The 16,067-nt window shown below is 39.2% G+C and overlaps 1 protein-coding gene across 1 annotated transcript; it reads right to left on the bottom strand.

The window, feature by feature from the left end:
- Window positions 1-6,005: 6,005 nt before the first annotated feature.
- On the bottom strand, window positions 6,006-14,672 carry LOC117982214 (probable peptidoglycan muropeptide transporter SLC46). Its single transcript, XM_034968534.2, has 7 exons — window positions 13,589-14,672; window positions 13,198-13,354; window positions 12,260-12,361; window positions 11,565-11,702; window positions 7,677-7,760; window positions 7,145-7,301; window positions 6,006-6,203 (listed from the first exon to the last, which is right to left on the bottom strand). The coding sequence occupies exons 1-7, from the start codon at window positions 14,435-14,437 to the stop codon at window positions 6,122-6,124; spliced, it is 1,569 nt and encodes a 522-aa protein (XP_034824425.1). The 5' UTR covers window positions 14,438-14,672; the 3' UTR covers window positions 6,006-6,121.
- Between the last annotated feature and the right edge of the window lie 1,395 nt (window positions 14,673-16,067).

The following is a 16,067-nucleotide window of genomic DNA, read 5'->3' as shown; positions in this document are numbered from 1 at the left end:
TAGTTCCGAACCCATCCAGGGTTCTTTTTTCAAGGGAGTCAGTTCGCGAACGCGCCGCGGTTGTGACTGCGAGCCGCGCGTGCCGCTCAAGACAAAACAAGGGCATCAGTCGTGGAACAGGACACTATTAGCTCCGCTTGCTTGGATTACGGTGACGGTTCCAGCGATGAAGATCAGCAAGAACTGTCGGGAGACGATCGGCAGCTGTCTTCCCCCCACCCCAGCCACCCTCACAACGGGCTCTACGGGCAGCGGCACGCGCCGCTCGCAGTCACAACCGCGGCGCGTGCGCGAACTGACTCCCTTGAAAAAGGCCCCCGAATGGGTCCGAAACTAGTAGGGCTAATGTCGACTAAACACGTGAGTAAACCCGGGACAGACATCCTTGATATTCTTGGTAGGTAGGTATAGATCGATCGGATATCTTTGCTTTTCTTTCCTTCATTAGGATTTAGATGTTAATTACGTAGCGTTTCGGGTTGGACAAAGGCAAACGAAGACTTTTACTAACTAATTTTATTGTTAACTAGCTGATGCCGGCGACTTCGTTCGCGTGGATTTAGTTTTTCAAAATCACGAGGGAACTCTTTGAATTTCCGGGATAAAAAGTAGCCTCTGTCACTCTCCAGGTCTTTATCTAATACCCATGCAAAAAATTACGTAAATCCGTTGCACCGTTGCTACGTGATTGAAGGACAAACCAATAAACCAACCACATGCCAAGGTCTTGCGCCGCCTGACTCTTCTTCACCGATAAAGATCGACGCAAACCTAAAACAAGTTCAAAAACTCAAAGACAAACGAGTACGAGTGGAAGTGAATAGCAGTGTTTTGCTTGCGCTCATTTGCCTAAATCTAAATAATGGTTTGCTCAATTATAAATTCGCCCGCTTGTTTTGTGGAACTGAAGCTCGTACAGTTCAGGAACTTCACATGATTTGCATAAACATTCCATCCTCCATTTCGTTATATTTTTCCCTTTTGTTTTATATTGGGATGCAAATTATTGACATCATTACTCTCCGAGCTCGGATTTCCTCTCAGAATGAGAAGAGTTTAAGCTACCACGCTGGCCAAGTGCGTATTGGCAGACTTCAGATACATTCGAGAACATTATAGAGAACTCTCAGATATGCAGCTGCTCTATTGCGGTAGAATGACAGCTACAATGTCACGATCGCAATCACCTCTGATTGGTTGACTCTCGCTCACTTTTGGCCACAATGCATTGTTGCAACAAGAATCGCACAAATTCAGCCGAACACAACAATAGGCTAGTTGACTCATATCTAATTTCGTCCAATAAATGATTATTTATTATAGTATTTTGCTTAAGAGAACGAAATATATCAATAACAATTATTAAAAACGCAGGATGGATATATAAATCCTATTTAAAAAAATACAGTTTTTATTTTTATTTGAAACTCAGAAAACGCTGTCAGCCATGATGTGACGTCATTAAATATGTAAACAAACAAATGTCATCCCTATTGACTAACGTAGTATCCATAATATATATAAAATTTCAAGTCCAGACTAACTTATATCAACGCACAGCCTAAACATCTAAACAGCTGGTCCTAGATACATGAAATTTGGTGGGTGTGTTCTTTGTAGGTAAAGAGAAGGTATCCACTAGGAAAGGATTTTTTGAAATTCCACCCCTGAGTGGGTTAAATGGGGGTTTGAAATTTCCAGTTCCAGAAAGTCCAGGCGGGCGAAGTCACGAGCATAAGCTAGTTTTTATATATTTCTAAAAACTCATAGTAAACGTAAAAAATTATCGTTTTCTCTTTATAAATTGAATAAGTTATTAAGTAAGACTTACAACAAAGTGATCTTTGCAAAAATAAATTTGGGTTGCAGTCGTTAGTGATATAGGATCCCTTTATGCAAGTCTTCGCGTGTTACGTATATTTATTTCACTGGGCACTCTAATCCACAACTTTCCTGTGGTCTTTATCGATGCGTTTTTACATTCTCGGATGATACAATAACGATAATTACTATATTTTTCATGTAAACTAGTATAGAAGTCATGTTTATTAAACTTTGGGAGGTTATGCTGTTGTTTACAAATGCATGACGTCAGAGCACAGATAATCTATCGGCCAAACATGGCCGACAGTGTTTTCACCTCTCTAAGAAAAATATATTTTTGAATTAAAGTTTTACGGTTTTTAGGGCGCAAAAAAATATAGTGTTAATTTTTTTGATCTAATAGGACAAATATTAACCATTTAAGACCTACTTAAAAAAAGTGTCAACTAGCCTATGGAGATTGTAACAATGCTTGATGCAGGTTTTACGAAATCGACCTACACGTTTGCTCACGATGTTTTCCTTCGTTCTCCGAAATTCCGAAAAGTTAGACTTTCCAAATAGGAGGCGGACATCTTCACATCACCGCTCATCTCATACATTACAACATGAAATATTAGTATTCATATGGGGTACATGGCAACATAAAGACGGCTAATTTGAAGGGTTATTCATGGACGCGTGAACGCTTGAAGGTTTCGTATCTCATTATGTGTTATATACTTTTAAATTGGATTGGCCCTTCCGAGCCTGCGCAATGCGCATTCTTTTCAAAGGGCCGCATTAGTATATTAAAATATTACATATTAAGTTTTGTTGTAATATTTTCATATAAAAAAAACAATGTAGGTACCTATTACACAATTACATAAAGTAAGGATAAATATTATAGGTATCCGAATGCGTAAAAGCTAACCAAACTGAACTGCATTCTGAAATAAAAAACTTACAGTAAAGTTCGTTTTAAGTAAACGCGTAATGCCTAGGTAAACGCGTCCCATCTTAGGCCACATCATCACTTACCACCAGGTGAGATTGCAGTCAAGGGCCTTGTCCTGTACCTGAGTACCAGAGTACAGAGTGAGTACCTGAGGGAGACTCGTACCTGTCTGAATAATAAAAAAACCCCTTTCAGCGAAAAGCTATCTTTGAATGGATATTATTATAAATAAGAGAGAAACTATGTATTTGTTTATCTTTTAAGAAAAATAAGGAAAACTAAGGTAGTTATACTTACCTACTTATTATCACCCATAATTTTATTAATACAACCCGCAAGGTAGGCGTGTTAATAACAGCTTAGACCTAATGATATTTAACGCTGGGCTTAAATTAGGTATATTTATGGGCATAATCTTATTTAAAATTTTCTTTCAAGGGATAAGGAAAAAACCAGACCGGACGTTTGTTAATTTAATAAAAGCTTCTAATGGTAGCTTAGTACCTACTAGTACTTATCTTTTTAAGGTTCCGTAGGTACCCAAAGTTTGTACGGGTACGGGCAGCGGCGTGCAGCTCATAGAGGCATAAACGCACTGCTTACCCAAGAACTAGTTACCGTAGTTGAAATAGCTCAACGCACAATAATTATCCTTTATGACTCGCCAGTAAGTAGTTAGGCCCCTACTCAACTACTGCTTACCCTGGTTTTAAGCCCTGTGTACGTCACTGCCAACGGGGCCCTATTACTAAGACTCAACTGTCCGTCCGTCCGTCTGTCTGTCAGTGGGCTGTATCTCGTGAAGGTAGACAGTTGAAATTTTCACAGAATGTGTATTTCTATTGCCGCTAAGTATAAAAACAAATAATAAGAATTTCAAAATGACCGCCATGAAAATTAAAAAAAAAGTGTTATTCCTTGTACGATGGCACGGAACACTGCGAGTCCGACTCGCACTTGACTGATTTTTACTAAGTAATTAAAAAGAAAGTAAAAATACTTCGCTTTTTGTTTCCAAAGCGAAATTTTCATTTATTGAATGTCCACCACCTTTTTAGTGTAACGACTTGGTTATTTTTATTTTTGCGCAGTTTTCTCACCCGGCCTTTTCTTCTATTTTTCTCATGAAAACTTAAATAAAACCCGTTCAATAGGTTTTGAATATTTTATTCAACTAAGTTTTTGTATAAATAAATTCCAACGAGTTCGTCGAAATTTATTTATACAAAAACTAAACCCTACACTAAAAAGCCTATACTGTAAAATTATACTATACCGTGTCGCAGTGGTGGTCCCGGATTCTATTCCCGACAGGGGTTTGAAATTTATAATTTCTATATTTTTGGCCTGGTATGGTGGTAGCCATGCCGCCAAGCGATTTAGCGTTCCGGTATGATGCCGTGTAGTAAGAAACCAAAGGTGTATGGGTTTAATAAAAACTGCCATAGTCCTTCCAGGTTAGCCCGCTTCTATCTTAGACTGCATCATCACTTACCACCAGGTGAGATTGCAGTCAAGGGCTTAACTAAAAAAAATATAAATCTAAACATATAAAAGGAAAAGGTTACTGACTGACTGACTGACTGACTGAGCTATCAACGCACACGCTCAAACTACTGGACCAGGGCGGGTCGGGCTGAAATTTGGCATACAGATGGCCTATTATAATAATGACGTAGATATCCGCTAAGAAAGGATTTTTGAAAATTATTCCCCAAAGGGGGTAAAGTGGGGTTTGCGATTCCATTCGTTGCCATTAACAGTTCCATGATGGAACTATTGATGTTTTTTTAATCACTAATTCCATTTTAAAAAGAATTTGAAAATAATAGAACTGATGTTGAAATTTTTATCACTAGTCCCACATTATAATTTTTTGTGTAGTCCGTGGGTGAAGTCGCGGGCTTAAGCAAGTAGGCAATAAAAAGATCGCTTACAAACGCTTAGTGTAAACTACTCTTTACGTAACATGATGATTTAGCGGATCAACGTCAAAAGCTCGCATCACTCACCCGAGATCGTTAATTATTTTCAAAACTGCCTCTAAAGGACTAAGAGCCAGCGCGTGCCAGACCTTCGCTATTTAAAAAAAAACCGAAAGTTTCTCTGCGTGGTGTCTCTAACACTGGGAGGAACGTTTGTTTGAATCATTGTGGCTTTGGGAGATAACAGGTAATAAAGGTGTAAAAAATCAATTATCTAACTATTACCTAGTAAAATATAAAGTATAATTTTTGTATATTTTCTTCAGAATAGTATTAGAAATCACGTCACGCATTACCAAACATTTAGTGTCGTGGCAACCCCCTTCCAGACACCCTTAGCAAAATACAAATAAACCTGGAATAGCGGTGGAATAGTAATACTCTGTTTTGTCTTTCTCTGTCATCAGTAATTTGACATTTGAAGGAAAAAGACAAAACAGAGTATAACTATTCCACCGCTATTCCAGGTTTATTTGTTAGAGGGTTAAACTTTTAAAGGTCCACTACTTACCTGTTATCTCCCAAACCCACCATGATCCAAACAAACGTTCCTCCCTGTGTTGGGGACAATACGCAGAGAAACTTTCAGCTTTTATAAAATAACGAAGGTCTGGCACGCGCTGGCTCTCTCTCTCTCTATAAATGTTGAAAACCTCATTAAGACGCGCGTCGCCGCACATAAAAGCCCTTTCGAATTAAACAAAAGGTGATTTTTGCTTGTTCATTAAAAGTAATTAAAAAGGGCCGATAATGATGGCGCTCTAAATATTAATAACCACTTTATCTCTTATAAAGTATACTGTTTGTTATGAAGAATTTTGTTTAGATAAGTGTATTTTAGTACAGAAGCGGCGATGGCTTTAGTATTTAAGTCCTAGTATTTGGAGAGGTTCGGGGTTCGCTTCCATCTTAGACTACACTCACATCATCACTTACCACCAGGTGAGATTGCAGTCAAGGGCTAACTTGTATCTGAATAAAAAAGTCTCATTTTCTTGCTTTTTTTTCGTGAGGAAACCGGCATGCCTGAAAGTTCTTCGTAATGTTCTCAAAGGTGTCTGAAGTCTGCAAATCCACGCTTGGCCTGCACAATGAACCTATACATACCACTCTCATTGGCAGCCCGTGCTCACTGTTGAAATGATGATGATGATGATGCATTATTATTAATAATTTAATTTCAAATACTTTCATAATTACTCGAATACGCGCTATTTTACAAAATCTACCAAACAGGAAGCAAAAACAAAATAATATATCTTTTTGTACGCTATGTATATAAAAATAATAATAATTATATAATCTACTTACTGTAGTTTAATAATATTTTAACAATATTGAAAAAAAAACTCTTTTGAAGTCTTGATTCTCTTCAGCATTTTTCCTTATCACCAATTTTCAGGTCTTGATTAGATTTCTTCAGTCTATCTTTTTTGTGTTCAAAATAGAGCCACCTGTGAAACGTCCAAAGAGTTCATACATGGTAATGCTCGTGGCTTCGTGCACCTAGATTTAGAACAGTTAAAAAAAAGTGTCTGTCTGTAGTCTGTACTTAATTTCGAAATAACTACCGTATATAAAGGTCATAATATTATGGTTATTTGAACTGTACCATAAAAGAATCACACGTTTTAAATTTTTATGTAAAATAGGGGTTTGTAATTTGTGTATTCCACGCGGATGAAGTCGCGAGCATAAGCTAGTATAGTACGCGATAGGTCGAGATGGCAATCGGGGAGGCAAATCACACCCGCACACCCCACGCGCTAACCCGGTGCGGGCGAGCGTGGGTGGCATGCGGGTGTACGGGGCGTCCCCCGCCTCTTACCCCGATTGCCATCTCAACCATATAAGGCAGAGATGGTACAATCAGTTACATCACCCACCTGGGTGTCTGGTGCACTTCGACCGTCCGTTGTGCCAGATCCTTCTTTCCACGCACATGCAAACTGTGGAAACAACTCTCATCGGCGGGTTTCCCACTAGATTACAGCATGGGTTATTTAAGGGGCGGACTAACAAATTCCTGAAAGGCCGGCAACGCATCAGCAGTTCCTTTGGTGCTGCAAATGTTCATCAGGTGATCCGCCTACTGGTTTGCTTGCTATCAGTACCCTTATCAGTACCCTTATTATAAATGCGAAAGTGTTTGTTGGTGTTTGTTGGTTTTGGTTTGTTGCTTTGTCCTTCAATCACGGCGCAACGATGCAACGGATTGACGTGATTTTTTGCATGGGCATAGATAAAGACCTGGATAGTGACATATACTTACATATACTACATTTTATCCCGGAAAATCAATCATCGGAGTTCCCACGGGATTTAAAAAAAAACCTGATTCCACGCAGACAAAGTCGCGGGCATCAGCTAGTCTCTAATAAAAAAAAGGTCTTACCCAAATATAGCAATAGCTGGTAAAGTGAGCAAAGCACCCAATAGGAAGACAGCGCCAGGCAAGACGTTGAGTGTTACGATATATACTCTGGAGTACAGTGGCCCGTATATCAGAGGCGTCATCGCTTCGGCCAGGCCGAAGAGGGAGTTCATTTTACCTGAAAAAAAAAACCAGGCCAAGTGCGAGTCAGACTCGCACAACGAGCATTCCGTACTACAGTCGTATTTTTATGTCATTTTGCACGATAAATCATAAACTATTGTCAAATTATGCATAAAAATCTGTTTTAGAATGTACAGGTAAAACCCTTTCATATGATACGTCACTTGGTATAGTAATTTAAAAGTTGGAAATACAAATTTTTAGTTCATGAACACATTTTAATTTTTTTATAATAATATGATGTGTCTACCAATCCTCACGTGGCCAGCGTGGTAGACTATGGCCAAAACCCTTCTCACTCTGAGAGGAGACCCGTGCTCTGTAGTGAGCCGGTGATGGGTTGATCATGATGATGATGATGATGACTCACCAAATTCTTCTCCACTAACAAGTTTCGTTGCAATGGAGCGCATAGCGATGAAAGATGTACCATTTAGAATTTCCAACAAAGGTGCTGAAAACAAAATGGAGAAATTAAAAAAAATATGGCCTCTTTTAAAAATAAAATAAAAATGGCGAGCGAACGATCAGGCGGGTCACCTGATGTTAAGTAATTACCGCCGCCCATGAACATTGGAGTACCAGAGGAACTACCAATGCGTTGCCGGCCGTTCCTGCCTTTCAGGAATTTGTTGGTCCGCCCCTTTAATAACCCCATGTTGTAATCTAATGGAAACACCGCCGAAGGGAGTTGATTCCACAGTTTGCATGTGCGTGGAAAAAGGATCTGGCACAACGGGTAGTCGAAGTGCTCCAGACAGTAGACACCCAGGTGGTGAGGGAAAAAGGTAGAATCATTACGAAACGATGATCTAAGAAATAAAGTTTTGGAGAGGCGATGACGTAATATATCAAGTAGGCAGGTACTCAAGAGACTAAAAGAGTGGTTAAGTAATGTTCTTATCAATGATTGATAAGATTCACACGTATCGTTTAATGACCTTCTCCCGTTCCCATCTCAAACTGAAATGCTCTTTTTTTGTTGTTTCTGTTATTTTATTGTTTGTTTGTTTATAAGTATTTTATTTTTGTAATCATTTTTTAAAACCTTATTGAGATAAGCACACATTGGTTGATTGCGTAAGATTGAGTACCTAAGCAAAATCGACCCAAGTCAGTTCCTAGATGATTGACTCCTCCCGAGGCCTCATTGTGAAATCGAAATTGAGAATATAGTGATCTTATTACAACAGTTGAACAAAAAAAAATACACACATGTACACACACACACTAACACACAAACTCACACTGACACACATATGCACACACACACATACACACGTATTTTTATGTTTCATATTCTAAATTTAGTTTTTGTATAAAGTAAGTGTTTATTTGTTAATGACAGAGGAGGGAGAGCGGGGACCCTGAGATACAGGTTTTGCAAACTTACTTCAGGGTCCCTGGCACAATTTTTAAAAATGCCTTTTTAGAACAAATAAATCATTTCATTTAAAAAAAACGGAATCAATTAGATTTTTAGATTAGAACATTTAAAAGTTCGCTTTATTAAAGGTGCATTTACATATTCGCATGGGAGAGCGAAATGAAGGGGCAAGCTGTCGCGAGGTACTTGTTCACTCATTTGTTTCAAGTCTCGTCTCGAAATGACGCAGTGATGAGATCGTGTGCATTCGATGACATTAAACTAGTCCTTGCACTTTGCAACTTACATTGCCCAACGGTGTCTTGCGAGTTGCGATACTTTGCGCACTGCTTTGTATAGAAATGTATGGAGAGTATTTGAGGTGAGTGACCGCGATAGATATCAGTAGATCAATAGAGATATTATATCGCGCAACAATAAGGGTACGGACAGACGTGCTCAAAAAAAGCGTGCTTTTATGCTAGCTTAATGTTAGCATGCTCATGCAACTGTTCACATTTGCCAGCAATAAGCATGCTTAAATAAACTGTAGAGTTATATGTTGTATGTTGTACTGAGTACATGCTAATAAGCAAACCCTGTTCAGACGCGCTCGGAGCACGCCCCCTTCTACCCGCGCCTCAGGTAGCATGCTCGAAAATCAAACGTCGGTTGATTTTTGAGCATGCTCGAAATAAGCATGCTCATTACATGACACACGTGCTACTAATGAGCACTTGCTCAATAAAAGCATGCTTTCGTGCTAGTAATGAGCACGTCTGTCCGTACCTTTAAGAGCTGGGCGATGGCGAATATGTAAATGCACGGTTAGGCCACTAAGCGCTGGCTAAGATGCTGAAAAACATGCTAGAGCGAAGAAAACTCTGTAGTCTGAAAAAATCTCTGTGGCAAAATAACATAGCCCGCTTCATAGTAGGTACGCTCAGCGACGTCGAACTTGTGGACAAGGCCAACTGTAAGCACACGAGTAGATATATAGACCAGAGGGGAAGCTTCATACTAGCGGCTGGCTGTAGGTTCACTCACTCTAGCGCAGCTCACGCACACCACGACGTGTCAAGGACGCTCCGTTTGCCGCCAAACTGGGCGCACGGAGCGTCCGTGGCACGTCGTGGTGTGCGTGAGCTAGTGTGAAGCTTCCCCTCTGGTCTATAATATCTACTCGTTCATTATGATTAAACACTTTCGCCTTTAGGCTTTCCAATGCCCAGCCTAGCTGTATTCTTCTGTCAGCTTCCTTCTCGAAGTTTTTTCTCCCAAGTTGCTTGCTAATGCGTTGAGCTATATCGATCACTTTGGTTCTCCTATGGATATCCAGGATTTCCCTCAGAGAGACACCCAACATAGCAAGTTGAAAGCAGCAGCAATAAGCTGTCTTAACTTGCCTGAATAACGGTTACAGAACTTTGTAGCTTCGCAATAACCATTGTTGAAGTGTGCATCCGCTAAGTTTAAGCAGTGTTGGTCGCAAAGTTAAGGCAAGTTAGACTGAAGTAAGGTGTGAGAAATGTTGCTAGTATTTTACCACTTGGCAGAGTTGAGTTATTTTCTCAAAGGTGTGTGAAGTCTACCAATCCGCACATGGCTATCGTGGTAGACTATGGCCAAAACCCTTCCCACTATGAGAGGAGACCCGTGCTCTGTAGTGAGCCGGTGATGGGTTGATCATAATGATGATGATGATATTTGAGTCACCATAACTTCATAATAGGTACCTACACACCTATGTGTTATAATATTCATGTAATTTGTATGCTTCTATTTTATGAAATTCGCATCTCTGTCCGTCTGAAGACACAGAAATAAAACGATACTCTTTCCACGTTAGTTCGTTTCTATCTTAGACTGCATCATCACTTACCACCAGGTGAGATCACATTCAAGAGCTAAGTCGTATCGGTTTAAAAAATCTTTGAAACTCCATCATCATCATGATCAACCCATCGCTGGCTCACTACAAAGCAGGGGTCCTCTCAGAATGAGAATGGTTTTTGGCCGTAGTCTGCCACGCTGGCCATGGGCAGATTGAACGCCTTCACACACCTTTGAGAACATTATAGAGAACTCTCAGGCATGCAGGTTTCCTCACGATATTTTCCTTCACCGTTAAAGCAACTGATATTTAATTGCTTGAAACCCACATAACTCCGAAAAATTAGCAGCGCGTGCCCGGAATCGAACCCCTGATCTCCCGATTAGAAGGTGGACGTCTTAACCACTAGGCTATCACGGCTTATTTTTAAACTTCATCATCATCATCATCAACCAATAGACGTCCACTGCGGGACATAGGTCTCTTGTAGGGACTTCCACACGCCACGGTCTTCCGCCGCCTTGATCTAGCGGCTCCTTGCGACTCGTCTGATGTCGTCCGTCCACCTAGTGGGGGGTCTTCCAACGCTGCGTCTTCCGGTGCGAGGTCGCCATTCCAGCACCTTGGGACCCCAACGTATATCGGTTGTACGAAATATGTGCCCTGCCCATTGCCACTTCAGCTTCGCAACCCGTTGAGCTATGTCGGTTACTCTAGTTCTCCTACGGATCTCCTCATTTCTGATTTGATCACGTTGAGAAACTCCAAGCATAGCTCTCTCCATCGCCCGCTGAGTGACTCTGAGCTTTTTGATGAGGCCCATAGTTAGCGACCATGTCTCGATTCCATATGTCATCACTGGCAACACGCACAGTTCGAAGACTTTGGTCTTCAAGCACTGAGGAATTTTGGACAAGAAGACATCTCGAAGCTTCCTGAACGCTGCCCAACCGAGTTAGATTCGGCGGTTGACCTCTTTCTCGAAATTGGACCTACCCAACTGGATTGTGTGTCCTAGGTATACATACTCGTCTACAATTTCGAGTTTTTAAACTTACCCAAATATATTTCCAAATCGTTTCTAGCAAAAGCGTAGGCGAAGGATGCAACAATCTTGCTTGTGTTCGAGATTATTCCTAGGAGAGTGTCATCTAGCTTCATATAATTGCTGAACAGACTTATTGAGAAAGCCGTTCCTGAAACAAATAAATTAATTATTCCATGTATCCGTGTACAAGTGGAAGAAGTGAACCTTCTTCAGGTTTATCAAAAATGTAAATCCGCCATCTTGGATTTGTTTTTTTTTTGCTCTCTCCTATGTTACGAGTATAATAAACTTCAAACACATATTTCACTCCCTTAGGGATTTAATTTTCAAAAATTCTTAGCGGACGCCTACGTCATAATAGCTATCTGCATGCTAAATTTCAGCCCGATCCATCCAGTAGTTTGAGCTGTGCCCTGATAAATCAGTCAGTCAGTCAGTCAGTAAATCAGTCAGTCACCTTATCCTTTTATATATTTAGAAGACTAAAGGATGCCCACGACTTCGTCTTCGTGGATTTAGGTTTTTAAAAAATCCCGTGGGAACTCTTTGATTTTCCGGCATAAAGCCTATGTCCTTCCTCGGGATGTAAGCTAACTGTGTACCGAATTTTTTCAAAATCGCTTAAGAATAGCTAGCAGACAGACAGACAGACACACTTTCGTATTTATAATATTAGTATGGATATGGATAATAAGAAATGCTTACCAAGCAAGTTAGTAATTATACTGTACGTAGACCACATGCTGAATTTCACTTCATCCCAGTTGAATCTGTATCGTGTGAAAAGATACAAAATTGTGAATTCACCTGTAAAAAAAATTGTTTTTTTTTTTCAATTTCATCATCATTTCAACCCATTACTGGCTCACTACTGAGCTTGGGTCTCCTCTCAGAATGAGAAGGGATCATAGTCCACCACACTGGCCAAGCGCGGATTAGCAGACTTCATACATCTTTCAGAAATCTGAACTCTCAGGCATGCAGGTTTCCTCATAGGCATAGCATTTCCCGTCATACTTAAAGCAAATGATGTTTAATTACATAAAAAAACGCACATAATTCTAAAAAGTTAGAGGTGCGTGCCCGGGATCGAACCTCCGACCAATTAGGCTAGCACCACGTAGGTAGGTATAATTAAATAAATAATATTTTATTCACAGAATTGTTGGTGCAGAAATACATAGTCTTAAGTAGGTATTTAGTAGTAAACAGGGTGTAACCAGAAAGCTAGCAAAAATGAAGACAGGAGGTAGTACTGATGATTATTGATAACATTCCACAAAAAAAAAACGCGAGAAAAAATTAAAAAACTTAATTAAAGTTCACAAAAATATTTCAAATAAAACGTCTGACAGACGCTAGAGGTCAACGAACGTTCCGTAAATAGGCCATTCGGAGTCAACGCCGCGTCCTATAGGTGGGGTATTGACCCGATTTTTGCACGTTATACATTGCGGGTTTAAAAAATACTAATTCACTAAAACCACAAGATAAGGCGAATGGTCATTGGCATTGGATTGTGTTTAGGTAGTATAATGATAACGCAAAGTTTTTGCTACCGTTCTGGTTACACTCTGTATAAATGCATTTGTTATGTTGCCAAACATAACACATAATAATATTATTGTTTGATAAATAGTTACCCTGACTAGGTCCAAAGACTACGAACACAACGATAAGTAGTAAACACACACGCATCCTTCTGTTGCCATTGTCTTTCTTGAAGGCCACGCGGAAAGTCTCCAACACTAGACCGACATCGAAGAATTCTTTGAAGAAACCGAATACGCCTTGATTTTTCTGAAAATATTGTAATTTCATATCCTGAGAATAAAAAACTATGAGTTTCAAAGTCAAAGTAAAATCATTTATTCAAAATAGGTAACATTGTAGGTACACTTTTTGATAGTCGGGGGGAGGGGGGGGGGGGGTTCTAGACGGGCTACCCGATGATTAAAATTTTGTTTTAAAAATCTCTGTTAATTTTAATTCAAGAATCGTAAATAGAATTAATTTAGCGGATTTATATCTTACCTTATTTCTCGGTTTCGGTTTGGGATCTTCTAAATAGAAATGTCCGTAAATAAGACTAAATAAATACAGACTTGCTGATAGTGAAAATATTCCATAGTAACCTATCCAAGTCAGCAGTATTCCACTCAACGCACTGCCTATCGGATACCCAAGCGACATGCATAGATTGACTATACCAACTCTGTAGGTTCTATCTTCAGGAGAAGTTATGTCACCTATGTAACTAAACACACCAATGAAATTAGTGAACCAACCGCCTGTTATAGCTGGAAAGATAGATTCTGTGAAAGCAGTAACTTCAGCGGGTAGCTCGAGAAAATAGTAAGTGTTTATAATGAAGCCTATACACGTAATAAATTCACCCACTATAGGCATGAGTATGCAAGCTTTTCTTTTCCCAGTTTTATCACTCCAGGCACCAACGAACAATATAATTAAAACCGGTATTGCCGTTTGAACGATATTCTTCCAAGCCTGAATTTCAGCAATTAATGTTTGAACTTTCGCCTCGTATTCTGTATAATTTTCCGTCTGTCTAGATTTTAAAGCGTCACAAATTTCTGTGCTGTAGTTGAGGTTCACGAGACAAGCCTTTTCTAGGTTTAAATTTTGCGTGGCCAGCGAGGCTAAAACGCTCGGCATGATGTAGCATGCCAAGATAGGCTCAACTGTTGTATTCGCTTTAATTATTTTTAGTCTTTGCATTAGTGTTATTTTTTCATTTTTTTCTTTCTTTTGAATACTTTCATGTTCCGATTGTAAGGGAGAACTTTCATTTATTTCTTCTTGTTTCGTATCTTCTGAATATTCTTTACTTTCTTTATTATTGACACACCCTAACTCAGCCATTTCACATATAATTGTGCGCAAAAACGTTATAACTCAATAATAATCACTTACAACATCTCGTAAAATTACGCCGTCTACCAGTAGAACTACAAATACAATAAACTGAATAAGTGCAGTTATTTCTCTTTGATATAATTATTTGTATAACAATAATTACTTAAATTCAATATTTGCAAAGTTATTTGATAAGAAACTTATAGGATGTCACGAAGGTTAAAAAGTATGTCTTCATAAGATTATGAAAATATTACTATAAATAAATGCCAAACTGTGTTTGTTTGTAGGTTTATCATTCAATCAAATAAAGTTACACGTCAAAATTTGCATATAATTATTATATTATTAAGCGCCTTCACAATAAAGGTACATTTATTTTTTATGCGATAAAGCAGCGCGCGTGCAGCAATTAAAGCAGCAAGCGTGGTTTAAAAACCACGTCCCTTCCAGGTTAGCCCACTTCCACATTAGACTGCATCTTCACACCACCAAGTAAGACAGCAGTTAAGGACTAACTTATAATCGAAAAATAAAACATTTTTCTCATAAAAAAACCGGCCAAGTGCGAGTCAGGCTCGCGCAATGAGGCTTCCGTACTACAGTCGTATTTTTTCGACATTTTGCACGATAATTCAAAAACTATGATGCATAAAAATAAATAAAAATCTGTTTTAGAATATGCAGGTGAAGACCTTTCATATGATACCCTATTTGATATAGTCACTCACTTCGACAGTTGAAAATACTAATTATTAGTTCATGACCACAATTTAATTCTTTTTGTGTGATCTAACCCTAAATTCACGGTTTTCAGATTTTTCCCCAAATGTCAGCTATAAGATCTACCTACCTGCCAAATTTCACGATTCTAGGTCAACGGGAAGTACCCTGTAGGTTTCTTGACAGACAGACAGACAGACAGACAACAAAGTGATCCTATAAGGGTTCCGTTTTTCCTTTTGAGGTACGGAACCCTAAAAATTAGCAGTCAAGAGGAACGGGGGAGTAGGGACTGCAGACACAAGTGAAAACTATGAAACAGCAGTGTTTTTTGGATTTTGCAATTAATCGCATTAAAAAATAAAATTTTAGTGTATCGCTGCGATTACGTGGAACGATCTTATAGTTTAAATTACCAATCCCAAAATCGCCCAACGCGCTTAAAAAGTTTTGACTTCAAAAACATTCCTGTGGTCCAAGCGGTTATTTTGACCGCCGGTCATCCTCTCGTGCGTTTTGACCTTTAACTGGGGATGAGTCAATCAGCATTCAACACTTATCTCTATCTATCCTTATACATTTTTGTATTTTAATTTGGTAAAAATACTGCTAAGATTTTCATGTTACAACTTACAATAATCTACAGTATGCTTAGTATAAGACCACCAACGTTAATAGAATTCGTCAAAATAGGCTTGAATGCTCTAGGATCTAGTTTGTGCATAAAGTTGTGTTATTATAATCAGTGGTAACCTATTGAATTTTTGACTTTCAATCAAAAAACTTAGATCTATTGTCATCACTATCGTCACGATCCACACTTGTGACCTCAGCCGGACATAGGTCTCTTGTAGGGACTTCCAGACGTCATGGTCTTGTGCCTCCTGAATCCAGAGGCTCCCTGTGACTCATT

Source organism: Maniola hyperantus, chromosome 5, assembly GCF_902806685.2.
Source record: "Maniola hyperantus chromosome 5, iAphHyp1.2, whole genome shotgun sequence".
Lineage (NCBI taxonomy): Eukaryota > Metazoa > Arthropoda > Insecta > Lepidoptera > Nymphalidae > Maniola > Maniola hyperantus.
This window is presented reverse-complemented; position numbering and strand designations above follow the sequence as displayed.

What these genes read in the sequence shown, in the direction of transcription:
- LOC117982214 (XM_034968534.2), bottom strand. Translation starts at nt 14,437, where the DNA reads ATGGCTGAGTTAGGGTGTGTCAATAATAAAGAAAGTAAAGAATATTCA. An exon ending in AGTCTTTGGACCTAGTCAGG is followed by an intron (nt 12,362 to 13,197) that starts GTAACTATTTAT and finishes TTTTTTTTACAG; the next exon opens with GTGAATTCACAATTTTGTAT. An exon ending in TGTTAGTGGAGAAGAATTTG is followed by an intron (nt 7,302 to 7,676) that starts GTGAGTCATCAT and finishes TTTTTTTTTCAG; the next exon opens with GTAAAATGAACTCCCTCTTC.